This window comes from Engystomops pustulosus, chromosome 10 (genome assembly GCF_040894005.1).
Source record: "Engystomops pustulosus chromosome 10, aEngPut4.maternal, whole genome shotgun sequence".
Classification (NCBI taxonomy): Eukaryota; Metazoa; Chordata; class Amphibia; order Anura; family Leptodactylidae; genus Engystomops; species Engystomops pustulosus.
In genome coordinates, this window is record NC_092420.1 from 28,645,063 (window position 1) to 28,657,562 (window position 12,500).

At 40.3% G+C, this 12,500-nt stretch overlaps 1 protein-coding gene across 1 annotated transcript in view; it reads left to right on the forward strand.

Moving 5' to 3' along the window:
* CFAP92 (cilia and flagella associated protein 92 (putative)) overlaps positions 1-12,162 on the forward strand; it is a 53,830-nt gene extending 41,668 nt beyond the window's left edge. Inside the window, exons 13-18 of the mRNA XM_072127007.1 lie at positions 656-820; positions 3,116-3,328; positions 3,800-3,953; positions 5,075-5,274; positions 6,348-6,529; positions 11,914-12,162. Of these exons, the coding sequence (XP_071983108.1) occupies positions 656-820; positions 3,116-3,328; positions 3,800-3,953; positions 5,075-5,274; positions 6,348-6,529; positions 11,914-12,109 (1,110 nt within the window). The 3' untranslated portion in view covers positions 12,110-12,162. The remainder of the gene's footprint in view (positions 1-655; positions 821-3,115; positions 3,329-3,799; positions 3,954-5,074; positions 5,275-6,347; positions 6,530-11,913) is intronic.
* Positions 12,163-12,500: the final 338 nt, after the last annotated feature.

Consider the following 12,500-nt stretch of genomic DNA (forward strand, 5'->3'; position numbering starts at 1 on the left):
ACAAAGAACCAGATGCTTGTCCTAAAAATCGAAAGTTCCAATTTTGGAATTGTTTAACTGACCATGATGTAAAAGAAAGATCTGATATCATAAAATTATAAAATTATAGTGGGAAAAGGTTTTAAAATGGTCATTAATTTTTTAACATATTTTGCATGAATAGGTATAATGAAGTACAAGAAGAAGTGTAATATGTCTTGTAAGAGAAGAAAAGTCTTTTCCTTGTCCTCTTACTTTGTCTTTTTTTTATCATTACTTTGCCTTCCTTTTTAATCTGTTTTCACTGATTTCACTGAATTCCGTTTTGCTAGCAATAAGACAGAAACTTATCTCCTGGTCTTATTGACTAGACCAGAAAATGTGTGGATCATCATGTACACACACTTGGGCTACTGATTTCTGCAAATTTTGTATATGATCCTCATTAGATATTATGTGGCATATCAAGGTCAGAAGTTATTATGCATTAAGTGGTATAAATATCCAGCAACTTCAGTCAGTCTGTTCTCTCTGTGACCGGTTACTTACTTACCAGCCTCATAAAGCTGTTAGTGCAGATGTTAAAACAACTTAACCTATTGTGTCACAGTTTTTGTCCGAAATTGATTGTAGTGCAATGATTTTTGTATTCACATTTTATTTTTTTTGCTTACAGGTGAACATTGACCGTGTTTGGCACATGAGCAGAGAGTTGAAAAAACCTAAAGTGGAATATGTGGAGATTGTTCCTGTCGATGGGATGGCCGTTCACAATTACAGCTCGCAGACGCTCAATTCTTCAGATCTAGCACTAAAGTTTTTACGACAGAAAATGGCTACGGTTAGTAATCCCCAATGTATATTAATATCCATAAAAGAAATATTAAATGGCTTGTCCGGGATCACCGCTGGTACTCACCACTGGCATACAGAGGGTGACGTGGCATCCACAGCATGTACCTGCTACAGCCGCAGCGGGTAGTGTGTGCACGGATGGTCATATGAAGTTTCTGCTGAGTCTTTGTGCACAAACACAGGCTGACGGGACATGAGGCGCCATGCTCAACCGGAGCCAGTTTAATATAGGTTGTTTGTTATTCTTATAATCCTCAGGGCCCATATACAAATATTAAATTAGCTATAATTTATAGCTTTGTGCTCCTGTACAGCTCCACCTCCTGCTCCTTCTCAGAGGTCACAGCCTGGTCAGCCTGACATCAGTGGGGGAGGTACAAGTTGTACAGGAGCACAAACATGGAGGCAGCCTGCAGCTCAGACAAGTCACATATTGTTTTTTGAAATGCATTCAAACCAAAGCCCAGCCCCTGGGACTACCCCAGAGTAAGAGTAAGTTATAACACACAATTATATTGTAATGCAAATGCTTAGAAAAGGCAGAGTTGCACTGCAGGTGTCATGGGCTTTTAGGGAAAATTATGTCCCTTGCGACAGGTTCCCTTTAAGGCTCAGTCCCATTTTTTGGATTATAACTTGCATCTCCTTATATGGTTATAACTTTTAAACTCTGTTACTTATCAAAGCGATTCTGAGATCGTTTTTCCCCCACATGTTGTACTTCATTTTAGTTTGCGTTTATTTACAAAAAAAAAGAAAAAATGATGAATTTTTTGAAACATTTGCCATTTTTCGAAATTCTAAATCATTTCGTTTTCAGGCAGATATATTTTCCTCCTAAATAAGTTGCTGAATAACATTTCCCATATGTCTACTTTACATTTTCATCATTTTTGAAATGTTAGAAATTTTCTGTATTTTCAGAATTGACCGTTTTGGGGATAAATACAGTTTTGAATAAATACAATTTAAAATAAAATTGGACCCCAGAGTTGCGCGATCGTGGGGGGGAAAGACCCCCCAAAGGCATGTTAAACACCCGCAATCGGAGCCCACTCCGACCGCGGGTGTGACACTTGGGTGCCGGCTTTAGTTATTGCCGGCACCCATTGTGTCCCGATCCTGTTTCGGCTCAGCGCTGACGGGTTAAACTTTTGTTTTGATTTACTTTTGTTATTTATTAAATTTTTTTACTATTATTTCAGACTCCCCCCAGGTTACTTTGACCTCTGGAGGATCTGATCGCTCATACAATAATCTGCAAAATACTACTGTATTGCAGTATATTGCAATTTTACTGCTGATCTCTAATAGCCGCTTTTAGAGATCACTATCCATGGCACGCCTTTCAAATCTCTATGGCAATTGATCTGCACCCTCCGATGACACCACTGAGGGCGCCAATCAGGTAGACTTGAAAAGGTGATGGGATATTAGTGTAGAATAAACTACCTTTGTCTTTTCTTAGAATTTGATTAAAATGATCCTAATGCAATAACTCTTGTATATCATTCACAATGCCTCAGGATACATAACTTCCTCAGGGATTTGCTATGAAAGAGGGAGATCCCTAGTATATACCTAGAGCAGTGGTGGCGAACCTATGGCACGGGTGCCAGAGGTGGCACTCCGAGCCCTCTCTATGGGCACCCTCGCCATCACCCCAGCGCAGAAATCGGCAGACAGGACTCAAGACCTCTTGCAGTCCCAGGCAGCCCAGGACCCTAGAAGGAAGCTACAATGATAATCCAAACTTCTTCTCCTTCTTTCTACTATATTGGTGTCCTTCGGTGCCAATACAATTTTAACCTGTGAAAGATTAGGGAGTAATAAGTTACTGCTTAAATTGTCGCATTGGCACGTTGCAAAAAGTATGAGGGTTTGTTTGTTTTTTGGGCACTCGGTGTCTAAAAGGTTTGCCATCACTGACCTAGAGAAACTGAAGCTGCCTAAATGCAAAGGTGGTTAGTACTTCCAAATGCAGGGCTTTACTACCTGGCCTGTCAGCATCCTGGGGGTAGGGCCCTCCCAGAGGGTGAGACATGGTGTCCGCAGGGGGTGAGTCATTTTAATGGAACCTCATCTCTCTGTATGATGGAAATTATTTGTATCTTATGTATCTCTGTACAATCTGCTCAGCTCCTCCTGCTCTATAGCATGCTGACTTCAGAGCAGCTGCATTTTCCATGTGATAGGTTTAAATGTTTTTGATAAAAACTGAACATACATTAAACAGTTGGTCTCTTAAAAACTATTTTACATCTACATCAATAATTCACAGGAACCAAACCACAGATACAGCTACTCTTTAGATTACATGTCCGCCACTGTGAGTCCAGTAGATACTGTGCAGGAGATGAAAAAACAAGTGGCAAAGTCCAGAGATGAATGGATGACACCAAGTGGTTTCCTGTATCCAGGATTTAGAAGCAGCATTGAAAGCAACATGCACCCCAAAAAGCCAGATGATGCTCGGATCCTGGAATTAACTAAGGTATGTCATGGAGGACACTTACAGCTGTTGTAATTGTTATTGCGCCAGCGAATAGTAATTACACCTCATTACAAGCCCTTTTGGAACAGTCTGGTGTTATATATATGTGAATTTCCCCACTGTGGGACTAATAAAGGATTATCTTATCTTATATGTGTGTGTGTGTGTCAGTAAGGCCTTTCCTTTCTAGTTTTGTTGTTCCTGATGGATGGATCGTCTGATACCTGGATAAAACCCGATGAGAACAGTGTCATTTACATAGTGTATTTATTTATGGCGGTAGCTGTATACTCGGTTGAGAACAATAAAAAGTTATTTTCTTAACACCCATAAAACAGAAAGGTCAGCGCTGACAGCCAAATAGTTCTTGATATTTTTAATTAGCTTTTAATGGAAAGTGTCAGCTCCCCATCTCGCTCTCTGAAAGGTCAGACTGAGAAAGTAAATACCTATGTATGTCTTGCATTGCAGGTTTGGAAAGAGAATATTCTGCACGCAAACACCCTCCAGCCCACGCTCTCGCGGGACCACTGGCGCTGGGCAGACCGCCACATTGACTTTGACCTGTACAAGAAGCCACGTGAGCGTGGTTCTCTGTCCGCCCCAGTCACCGTCCACGTTACAGGTGCATTTCCTACTTTCCTAGTGAAACTATTTCCCTTTTACATGAAGGACTCGTTATAAATAAAAGCAGAGATCCGCTCCCTCCGGACTTGTATAATTAGTATGCCTTATTGCCGCTCTCGTGTAATTAACAGCACCCTGTAAAATTAAACCAAAAACACATCTATCATTTGCCTGGCAGAGCTGGTATATTTAGATGTGCCTAGTCCTCCCTGGAGCGCAAAATGTGCAAATGAATAAAATCTACGAGATTGTGGAGTAGCTGTGAAATGACTTGCGGGGGGAAAGTCTACACAAACACGAGACATAATAAAGAACGCACCGCCTCAGACAGGCAGGGGGAGAAAGACCTGGCGCTTTTCTTTATATATCATCTTAGTTGAAAACTTTTTATTGCCTTGTCTGGAAAATGGAACAGCGGCATCGAAAGTATGATCGCACAGGGGAGATGTGATCGCAATTAGATATCTGTAATTATAATGTGTGGTAATGAAATTCAACATCCAAAAACTCGTCTGCTGAATGTCTACATGGAAGGGACTGGTGCACATTCTAATGTAGCTGATGTATGTTTCATACTGTTATATATTATGTACTATATAGATAATACACAGTAGCTTAGTGATTAGCATTACAGCCTTGCAGTGCTGGGGACCTGGGTTCATGTCCCAGGGTCAACATCTGCAAAGAGTTTGTATGTTCTCTCTGTGTTTGCTTGGGTTTCCTCTGGGTCCTCCGTTTTCCGCCCACACATAAAAAACATACTAATAGGTTGATTAGATTGTGAGCCCCATTGTGGACAGGGACCAATTTGGCAAGCTCTGTGCAGTGCTGCCCAATCTGTGTGCTATATAAATAAAGAATTATTATTATTATTAGAGTTTATTTGTTGCACCATTAAAATGTAACATTTAAAGACACTTTGATGTCTACGAAACCCCCCTCCTTGTACTACAGAAACAAGTAAATAGTTAGAAAGATGTTGATTCCTAATCTGTCATCTGGGTAGAGACTGGGCGCTCAGTAGGGGGAATTCAAGTGATTAAATACATAAAAATTAATAGATTCCTAATATACATATTTTACTATACTAAGACTTTTACTTCTTGTTTTCTCTCACAGATGAAACTTGGAAGGAAGAAACTATAGGCACAGTCCAGGCTGCAGATCTAAAGCAGGACATGAGAGTCCATCGGTGTCTGCCTCAGACGGAGCTGACTGCACGTGGACCTCATGCAAGTAACCAGCTGAGCCGACTCCAAGACCTACTAAAAGATAAAGAAGCCAAATTGTCTCTGAGAAGGACTGGCCTTGCTCTAAAGGTGGGTGCTACAGGCCATAATTTCACACTTCAATTAAAACTAACAAAATGACATGGGGCATAATTACTCCCTACTTATACAATCAAATATTTTGTGTACATCATTAACATTAATGGGATGTTCCTATATGATATGTCTGATATATTAATCCAAGGTGAAGTCTTAATATCAAATGAAACATTACGGTGATGGTACAAGCTTAGGAAATGTGCACTAACACCAAAATGTTGCTTTTAAAATAAAGACTTCATCTTGGATTCCTATACTGGAGTACTAGCTACTTTATACAACTATACACAGAAGGTCCTCCGGTTTTGCACCCACCCAAACTGGGTTGTTTAACACAGCGCTGCCTTGATTTTTCTCTTTTTTGATAGATACTTTCCTCACAGGATCCCACTTATCTCTATAACAGGGGACCACCATGATAGCCCCAAAATTTTTTGTAGTATCTGTAGATCTTTGTCCAGTTTGCCTTCTGGGCTTAAATATTACCAACCTATCCATATGATAGATAATCAATCTCGGATAATCAATCTGGGGGAATCACGTCTGGCACCCTCATGGCCAGTGAATAACAGGAGGCACACAGGAGAGACTCTACAGAACCTGGAAATTGTAATCCCAGGAAAATGGGAGGCAGGAGTAGGAGGTTAGGGAGGGATATTTTTTCTCCAATAATGTAAAGTATAAAGTTTCTTCTACCTTCTTGTACTATTTATTTTGACTTTACAGCTCAAACTTATTTTGAGTAATTTTTCTTCTCACCGCTGCTTCGAAGGGGTAACGACAGAGAAACAAGAAACCAGGATCTTCTTTTCTCAATATGTGCAGACTGTAGGAGATAGAGAGCTGAACAATAGAAATGGCGCCTATAGAGGGGGGACTGTTAAAAATGCGGGTGTCATGTGATAATCACATATAGATCCACTTCTCCTGCACACACAAGGACAGGAGAGCCGTGTATTCTTATCTCCGCACTATTTGTGTTTTATTTATTTTGTGTCATTGGTTATATACATGAACAAATAAGCAGCGTTACACTTCTTGAAATGTATTTCTTATCTTGATAGCCTATACCAGCTCTGGCTGTAATACCCAAGTCTGAAAGTGATGGGAACAAAATCGGGAATGACGGCAAGGGATTTATTCCAGGGGAACTGAAAGATCACAGCTTGAAATGGACTGACAACGTAATTCCCTGCCACAACATGAACCACGAGACGTTCCGCAAACTGAGAGGAAAAGACTTTACGTGAGTACAAATGACAGTCTGATATCAGGTCTTTATACAAGACAATCAATATTAGTATATCTACATGTATATGGCCCCACAAGCTGACAGATCAATTATTGCAATGTTTGCCAGGTACAAGGGTTTATGTATAATTCTGAGGTTGTCTGCACATGACAATTACACATTCTGCTCTGCGCTTCTTTAAATGACGATATCTCTGGAAAAGCTTGGGGTTTTTTTTCATGACCTGTGAGACTTGATGGGATAGTTTTATTAATTACATATTTTTTTTTCTTTATAATTCTTCTATATTCTGTTTTCAGCTGGTGGGGGGCCTCACTATATCTCCTGAACCCTTACACCTAGAAACACAATTCTGGTATCATATTAAACAGACTCCCCTTAAATATGCTCTAAGGATTGCGTATGGATGCTTATCAGAACCAAAATATCCGCTCTGAAAGTTACAATCGGAAATAGAAAGTTGTACTAAATTTTGATTTAGTACAACTTTAACAGTTCAACATTTATTGATGAAAAAAGTGTTTAACCGGTTAAGGACTAAGCCATTATACACCTTAATGACCAGGAAAAATTTCACAATTTTGCTATATGCTGTTTAAGGTGAAAATTTCTCAGCAGTTAATTGCCATATGTCTCTTATATTCATGTCATTTTTAGTTAACAAATAGGGCTGCGTTTTGTGATTGGCTGTTCATTTCAATTATTTTTAGTTTTTTTCTAAAGTATGAAAAATGGACAAAAAATGTTAAAAAATGGCAAATTTATCATTTTATGTACGCAGTATTCACACATAGTATGGGATTCTAGCTAAATTAACCTAATTTTATATTCTGCTATTTCTCCCGTGCATGAGGATACCCAATGTGTGTGTGTTAATTGCAGTATGGGCACGTGCCATGGCCTGGCACAAAAGGAGGCAGTTTGGACTTTTTTGTTCTATAAATCCCTCAGATAATTTTCGAGGCGTATACAGCGTTTTGGACATCCTTGACCGCAGGGGTATTGCAATCTCCCCATAAATCATGTCACCTCCTAAAGTAGACCCCTCAAGCTATTTATTAAGTGGTTTAACATTTTCATAGGCGCTCTGGGTTTTTTCAGACTTTTTCTTGAAAAAGACAGAAAAATGAAATTTTCATGTTTTTTTAGCAAATGGGTCAATTTAAGCGCCCGTTTTTCAAACACAGTTCAGGAAGTGGGTAATAGTGACCTCATTTCACATTCTGCTATTTCTCCCGTGCATGAGGATACCCAATATGTGTGTGTGAGTTGCTAAATGGGCACGTGCCACGGCCTGGCACAAAAGGAGGCAATTTTGTATTTTGTGGGCCAATAAAACTCTTTGCTAATAACTACTCATAAAAAGCAGATCTACAAAGTATTCATCTAGGGGTATAAGGAAATTTTTAGAGAAAAAAAAAGAAAAAAAATATAATGTGCATGCAGATAAAGGTATCTGCATCATTCAGTTAATGGGAGACAAACTTTACACCCCCCCCCCCAATACTGTTTCCCTTTTGCAAAATAAAGAAAAATTCTGGGGAAAAAAAAAAATCACATTTGGCTATATTTCGAAATTAATTACTAATAATTTAGAACGGTGTGGTACTTCTTAAAGCAGGGATGAATGCACAGGCCGGGCTGTGAGGGACATGAGGCACAGAAGTAACGGGAATCTCTGCGCTGTCCATTTTTACTGCAGACACGACACCTTTTCTGGGGGTAGGTGCGGGTTTCCGTTGCTGGAATGGGACTGATAAAATGTCTTTCTGTTAGTCTTTTGACATTTTCACACTCAAGGCTTTGTCTGGTGTCCTGAGGTTCAAATATGAGGCCTTCAATGATTTTCTCCTGAAAATCAAGGTATGTGTCCCTGCCCCCCTTCTTTTTATAAAGAACAAAGGCATTGTGTATTCCAATTTGAATTAGGTAAATTGCAACTTTTTTGTACCAGGTTTTTGTTTTTCTTTTGACTAAATAGGGTTGTAACACCTGGTCGCTTAAATCCACCCCCCCCCATGTACTTATTGTATTCAGCCACACTAACTGGCTTTTGTCTGTCTGCTGGTGCCCCTCTTTCCCGCACTGATACGCATTCCGCAGAATGGATGGTGCTCAATAAATATACATCTTTGCGGTCTCGGTATTTGACCGCTAACAATTCGTCACAAGCGTACGCACAGGACTCCCCCTTTTTCAAGGCTTTCCCCACTAACTGCTGCGAAAAACCTTTTCTGTTTTTGCGCATCGTTCCACACGCCCCAGTGTTTGCAGCATGCAAATGTCTGAATAGGGCCACACTTGTATAAAAATTATCACAGTACAAGTGGTACCCTTTATGTAGCAGAGGCTGCATTATCTCCCACACGATCTTGCTGCTAGTGGAGAGATCAGGAGAGCACCCAGGAGCAGTAATAGTCCGGTCACGTCCTTCATAAATCCGAAAGGCTGTGGTATATCCGGACTCGCTTTCACAAAGCTTATATAACTTTATTCCATAACGTGCCCGTTTGGAAGGGAGATATTGGCGGAAGCTGAGTCTGCCATGAAAACTCAGGAGGGACTCATCCACAGCCACATTCTGCTCTGGCAAATATTTTTCAATGAAACTCTTATTTAGCATATTTATAAGGGGCCTTAGTTTGTACAAGCGGTCACGGTTTGGATCACTGCTTGGAGGAGCTTGTGAATTGTCACTGAAGTGCAGGAACCGCATTATGTGTTCATAACGTGACCTGGACATGACTGCGGAATATACAGGTGTCACTTGGATGGGATTTGTAGACCAGTATGATCTAATTTTGGGCTTTTTTACAATACCCATATTTAGGGTTAGTCCCAAAAATTGTTTTATTTCATGAATATTAGTTGGTGTCCATTCTCTTGCATGGACAGATAATGGGTTCTGTCTTATGTACTGGGTGGCATATAAATTGGTTTGGTGGACAATATGATCTAGCAGAGTGTCGCTTAGAAATAAAAGAAAAAAGTCCATTTCTGCAAAACTGGAATCGTCCACTGTTATGCCAGGGGTGACAGTGAACGCATTAACTCTGGGTGTAAAAGATGGAGCTGGTTCCCATGGGAGAGTGCGTGCCTCAATTATAGGGGCTACAACGCTGCTAGGTCCTGCAACCTCCTGATCTGCTGCGTCAACATCACCAGAGACACCCCCTGTGGATGATTCTGAAGTGACGCTGGCATTGTCACTGCCTTCAATGTAGTCCATATCTGATGCGGTCTCAAATTCAGAATCGGACTGAAGCAAGGCGTAGGCCTCCTCAGCAGTATATTGCTTTCTCGCCATAATAACACTAACTAAATAACGCTAACTAAATAACACTAACTAACACTAATTTTTTTTATGCTTTTTTGTTTTATATATATTTTTTGTATTTTTCTAGTTTTTTTACATTTTTTTAATACTTTTTATAGTTTTTTTTATATAACCTTACAAACGGTAGCAGTAACGAAACTAGCAAACTTTACGTACGCTTTGTAAGTGAAAGCACTAAGCGTACCAACAAAAAAAATAAATTGTAAAAAAATGAAGGGTTAATCACCCACAGTAATAGGCAACGGTAAAAATTACCGCACCAATGCGCCCGTAGGTCCTACCTGCCTATAAGTAATCTATTACACAGGTATATTACACAGGTATATGGGGAAAAAACTTTTTTTTTCTTGGTAGATAACTGTGTAAAGAAAGGGTTAAATAACCGGTATATAAAGGGTTAATCAGTACAGGGAAGTAATGTGCTGCTTGAAACTGTAGAATACAATGAATCGATCTGACAATGAATCTTTCTTCTTCTCTTCTCCTCACAAAGAAACAAAGTGTGAGGAGAAGAAAAGAAGCAGAAGATTCAGTGTCAGATAACAATAATAAACTTTGATGTGACAGCTGTGATTTGTTCTCACAGCGATCATGTGTGCAGGGAGGACAGGATTGGTCCCCCAAACTTTGCCTAGTGACCAAGGCTGCTGGTAACAGCCTTGGCACTAGAAAAAAAAGTTATACACTGCGCCTGTGCAGTGATTAAAGTGGCGCCGTGAATCGGCTATGCGCCGGACTTTAAGGACCGCGGCCGCCCGCCGTGAATACACGGCGGGCGGTCGCGAACCGGTTAAAGGAAACAAACCAGGGACACTTACTGTGACTATGTTAATCTTCTTACATGTGTTATCCATGGCCTTTTTCCTTCTATAATCAAATTTTAAAATCATGCTAATGAGCCAGAAAGGATCCAACCGGGCATTACTAGAGCCCCTTTACACTGTAGCTTCCCAGGCTGTTACACTGTCTCCCGGCCCCATGTGCACTTCCCCCTCCCTGATGTAATCTCACACAGTGGGAAGTGCTCCTTGCGCAGTGTAAGATACAACACAAAGGGGATCTGGTAACACCCACCCAGTGCCTTTATGTGCATTAGCATAATTTTAAAAGTTAATTTTAGAAGGAAGGAGGCCATGGATAACAAATATGAGAAGATTGTCACAGTCCCCTAGTTTATCATGATGGATTTTGATGGTAGATTTCCTTTTAGCAATCTTCCTGGACTTTGATATATTTATACCCTTCCTTTTGGATAATCTGTGTTAAAAATTTCACTAGAATAGGACTGAGCTGCATTTTATTTGTAGGTAAAAAGAAAAGCAAATGAGATCACATAAAATCCCATCCAGGGTCTTTCAAGATGATCTGATCTGTAGAGATTTTCTTCAGAACATCCATTATGCCACTTTCATTGGGCAGAAGGTTGAGTAGCCGAGCGCTGTGGCCTATCTATTTCTAGATTGGTCTACCTACCTCCACGCTGTGTATGTAGCTGCTGCAGCGCAGGTTATTTCAGTAACTTGCTGTATCCTGCATTGTCGCTGCTAAACCACAGATAAACCAGTGTAACTATGGAAATAGCCGCAGCTCCTTCAGACTCCTAATCTTTGGGATGACTATTGAGGGCCTATGATAACAAACAGATAGTCTTCTTTATACTATTATACAATTTGATAATGCAGTAATTCACATCTGGATTGCCTCTCGCCTGCCGTCTCCTAATATACCTGGAATGAGGCTTTAATGCTTTCTCACAGTCCGCTCCCCATTACATAGTTTATGTGGCCAATTTCACATTTTAATTTGCTGTATTTCCTTTCTGTCGCTAATAAACCTCAAAAAGTTTCATCCTTTTCTTAGTAAATGGTTTGATGCTCAGTGATACATGTAGCCACATGTGACACCGCGCAGGTAATTACTGTCATTCATACATTATTCTGGTCATTTAAGTTTTCTCATTACCTTTTTACAGCCAAAGGCCTTGAATATTCAGGGGAGATTCTGTTAAGCATTCACTTCACATGTTTCCTCATTCCTGCAGGTCTATTTCTACAGACCGTTCATTCAATTACAAGAGGAAAATCAAAGAATTGAGCAAAGATGAAAAAAATTCCTTTACCCTCCTAAAGTCTGTAAAGTCGGAAGTGAAATGTAAATCAGCACCAAAGATGGCGGATGACTGTAGGAAAGTGGTACAGATCCAAAGCCACGAAGGTTTTCTGCTTCATATACAGTAATTGGAAACCACCCACTAAAGTCTCTCTGTCAATAATACACCATGTCATATGAAGTGTTTGTGTGTATATCTTGTGTTATGTGTGTAGGGGAGAATCGCTCTTCAACATGAGACTAAAGGACCCTTCCACACTTGCGAGTCTGATGGGCTGAACCCACAACACACTCGCAGCAAGTGCTGCCTGGATCTCCCGGCCCGAACACTGCAAACCAGAAGTGAACTCAGCATGTCAGCTCAGTTCCGGTTTCTAGGCAGCACTCGCAAGTGTGGAAGGGGCCTAGGAGGTCCAACGCCATACAGATTAGCTGTGAAGAGAATAGAACATTAGATTTTGCCCTTGCTTTTTCTTTATTTCTAACTACTGTTCAATATTAAAAATCATTCGTAGCACT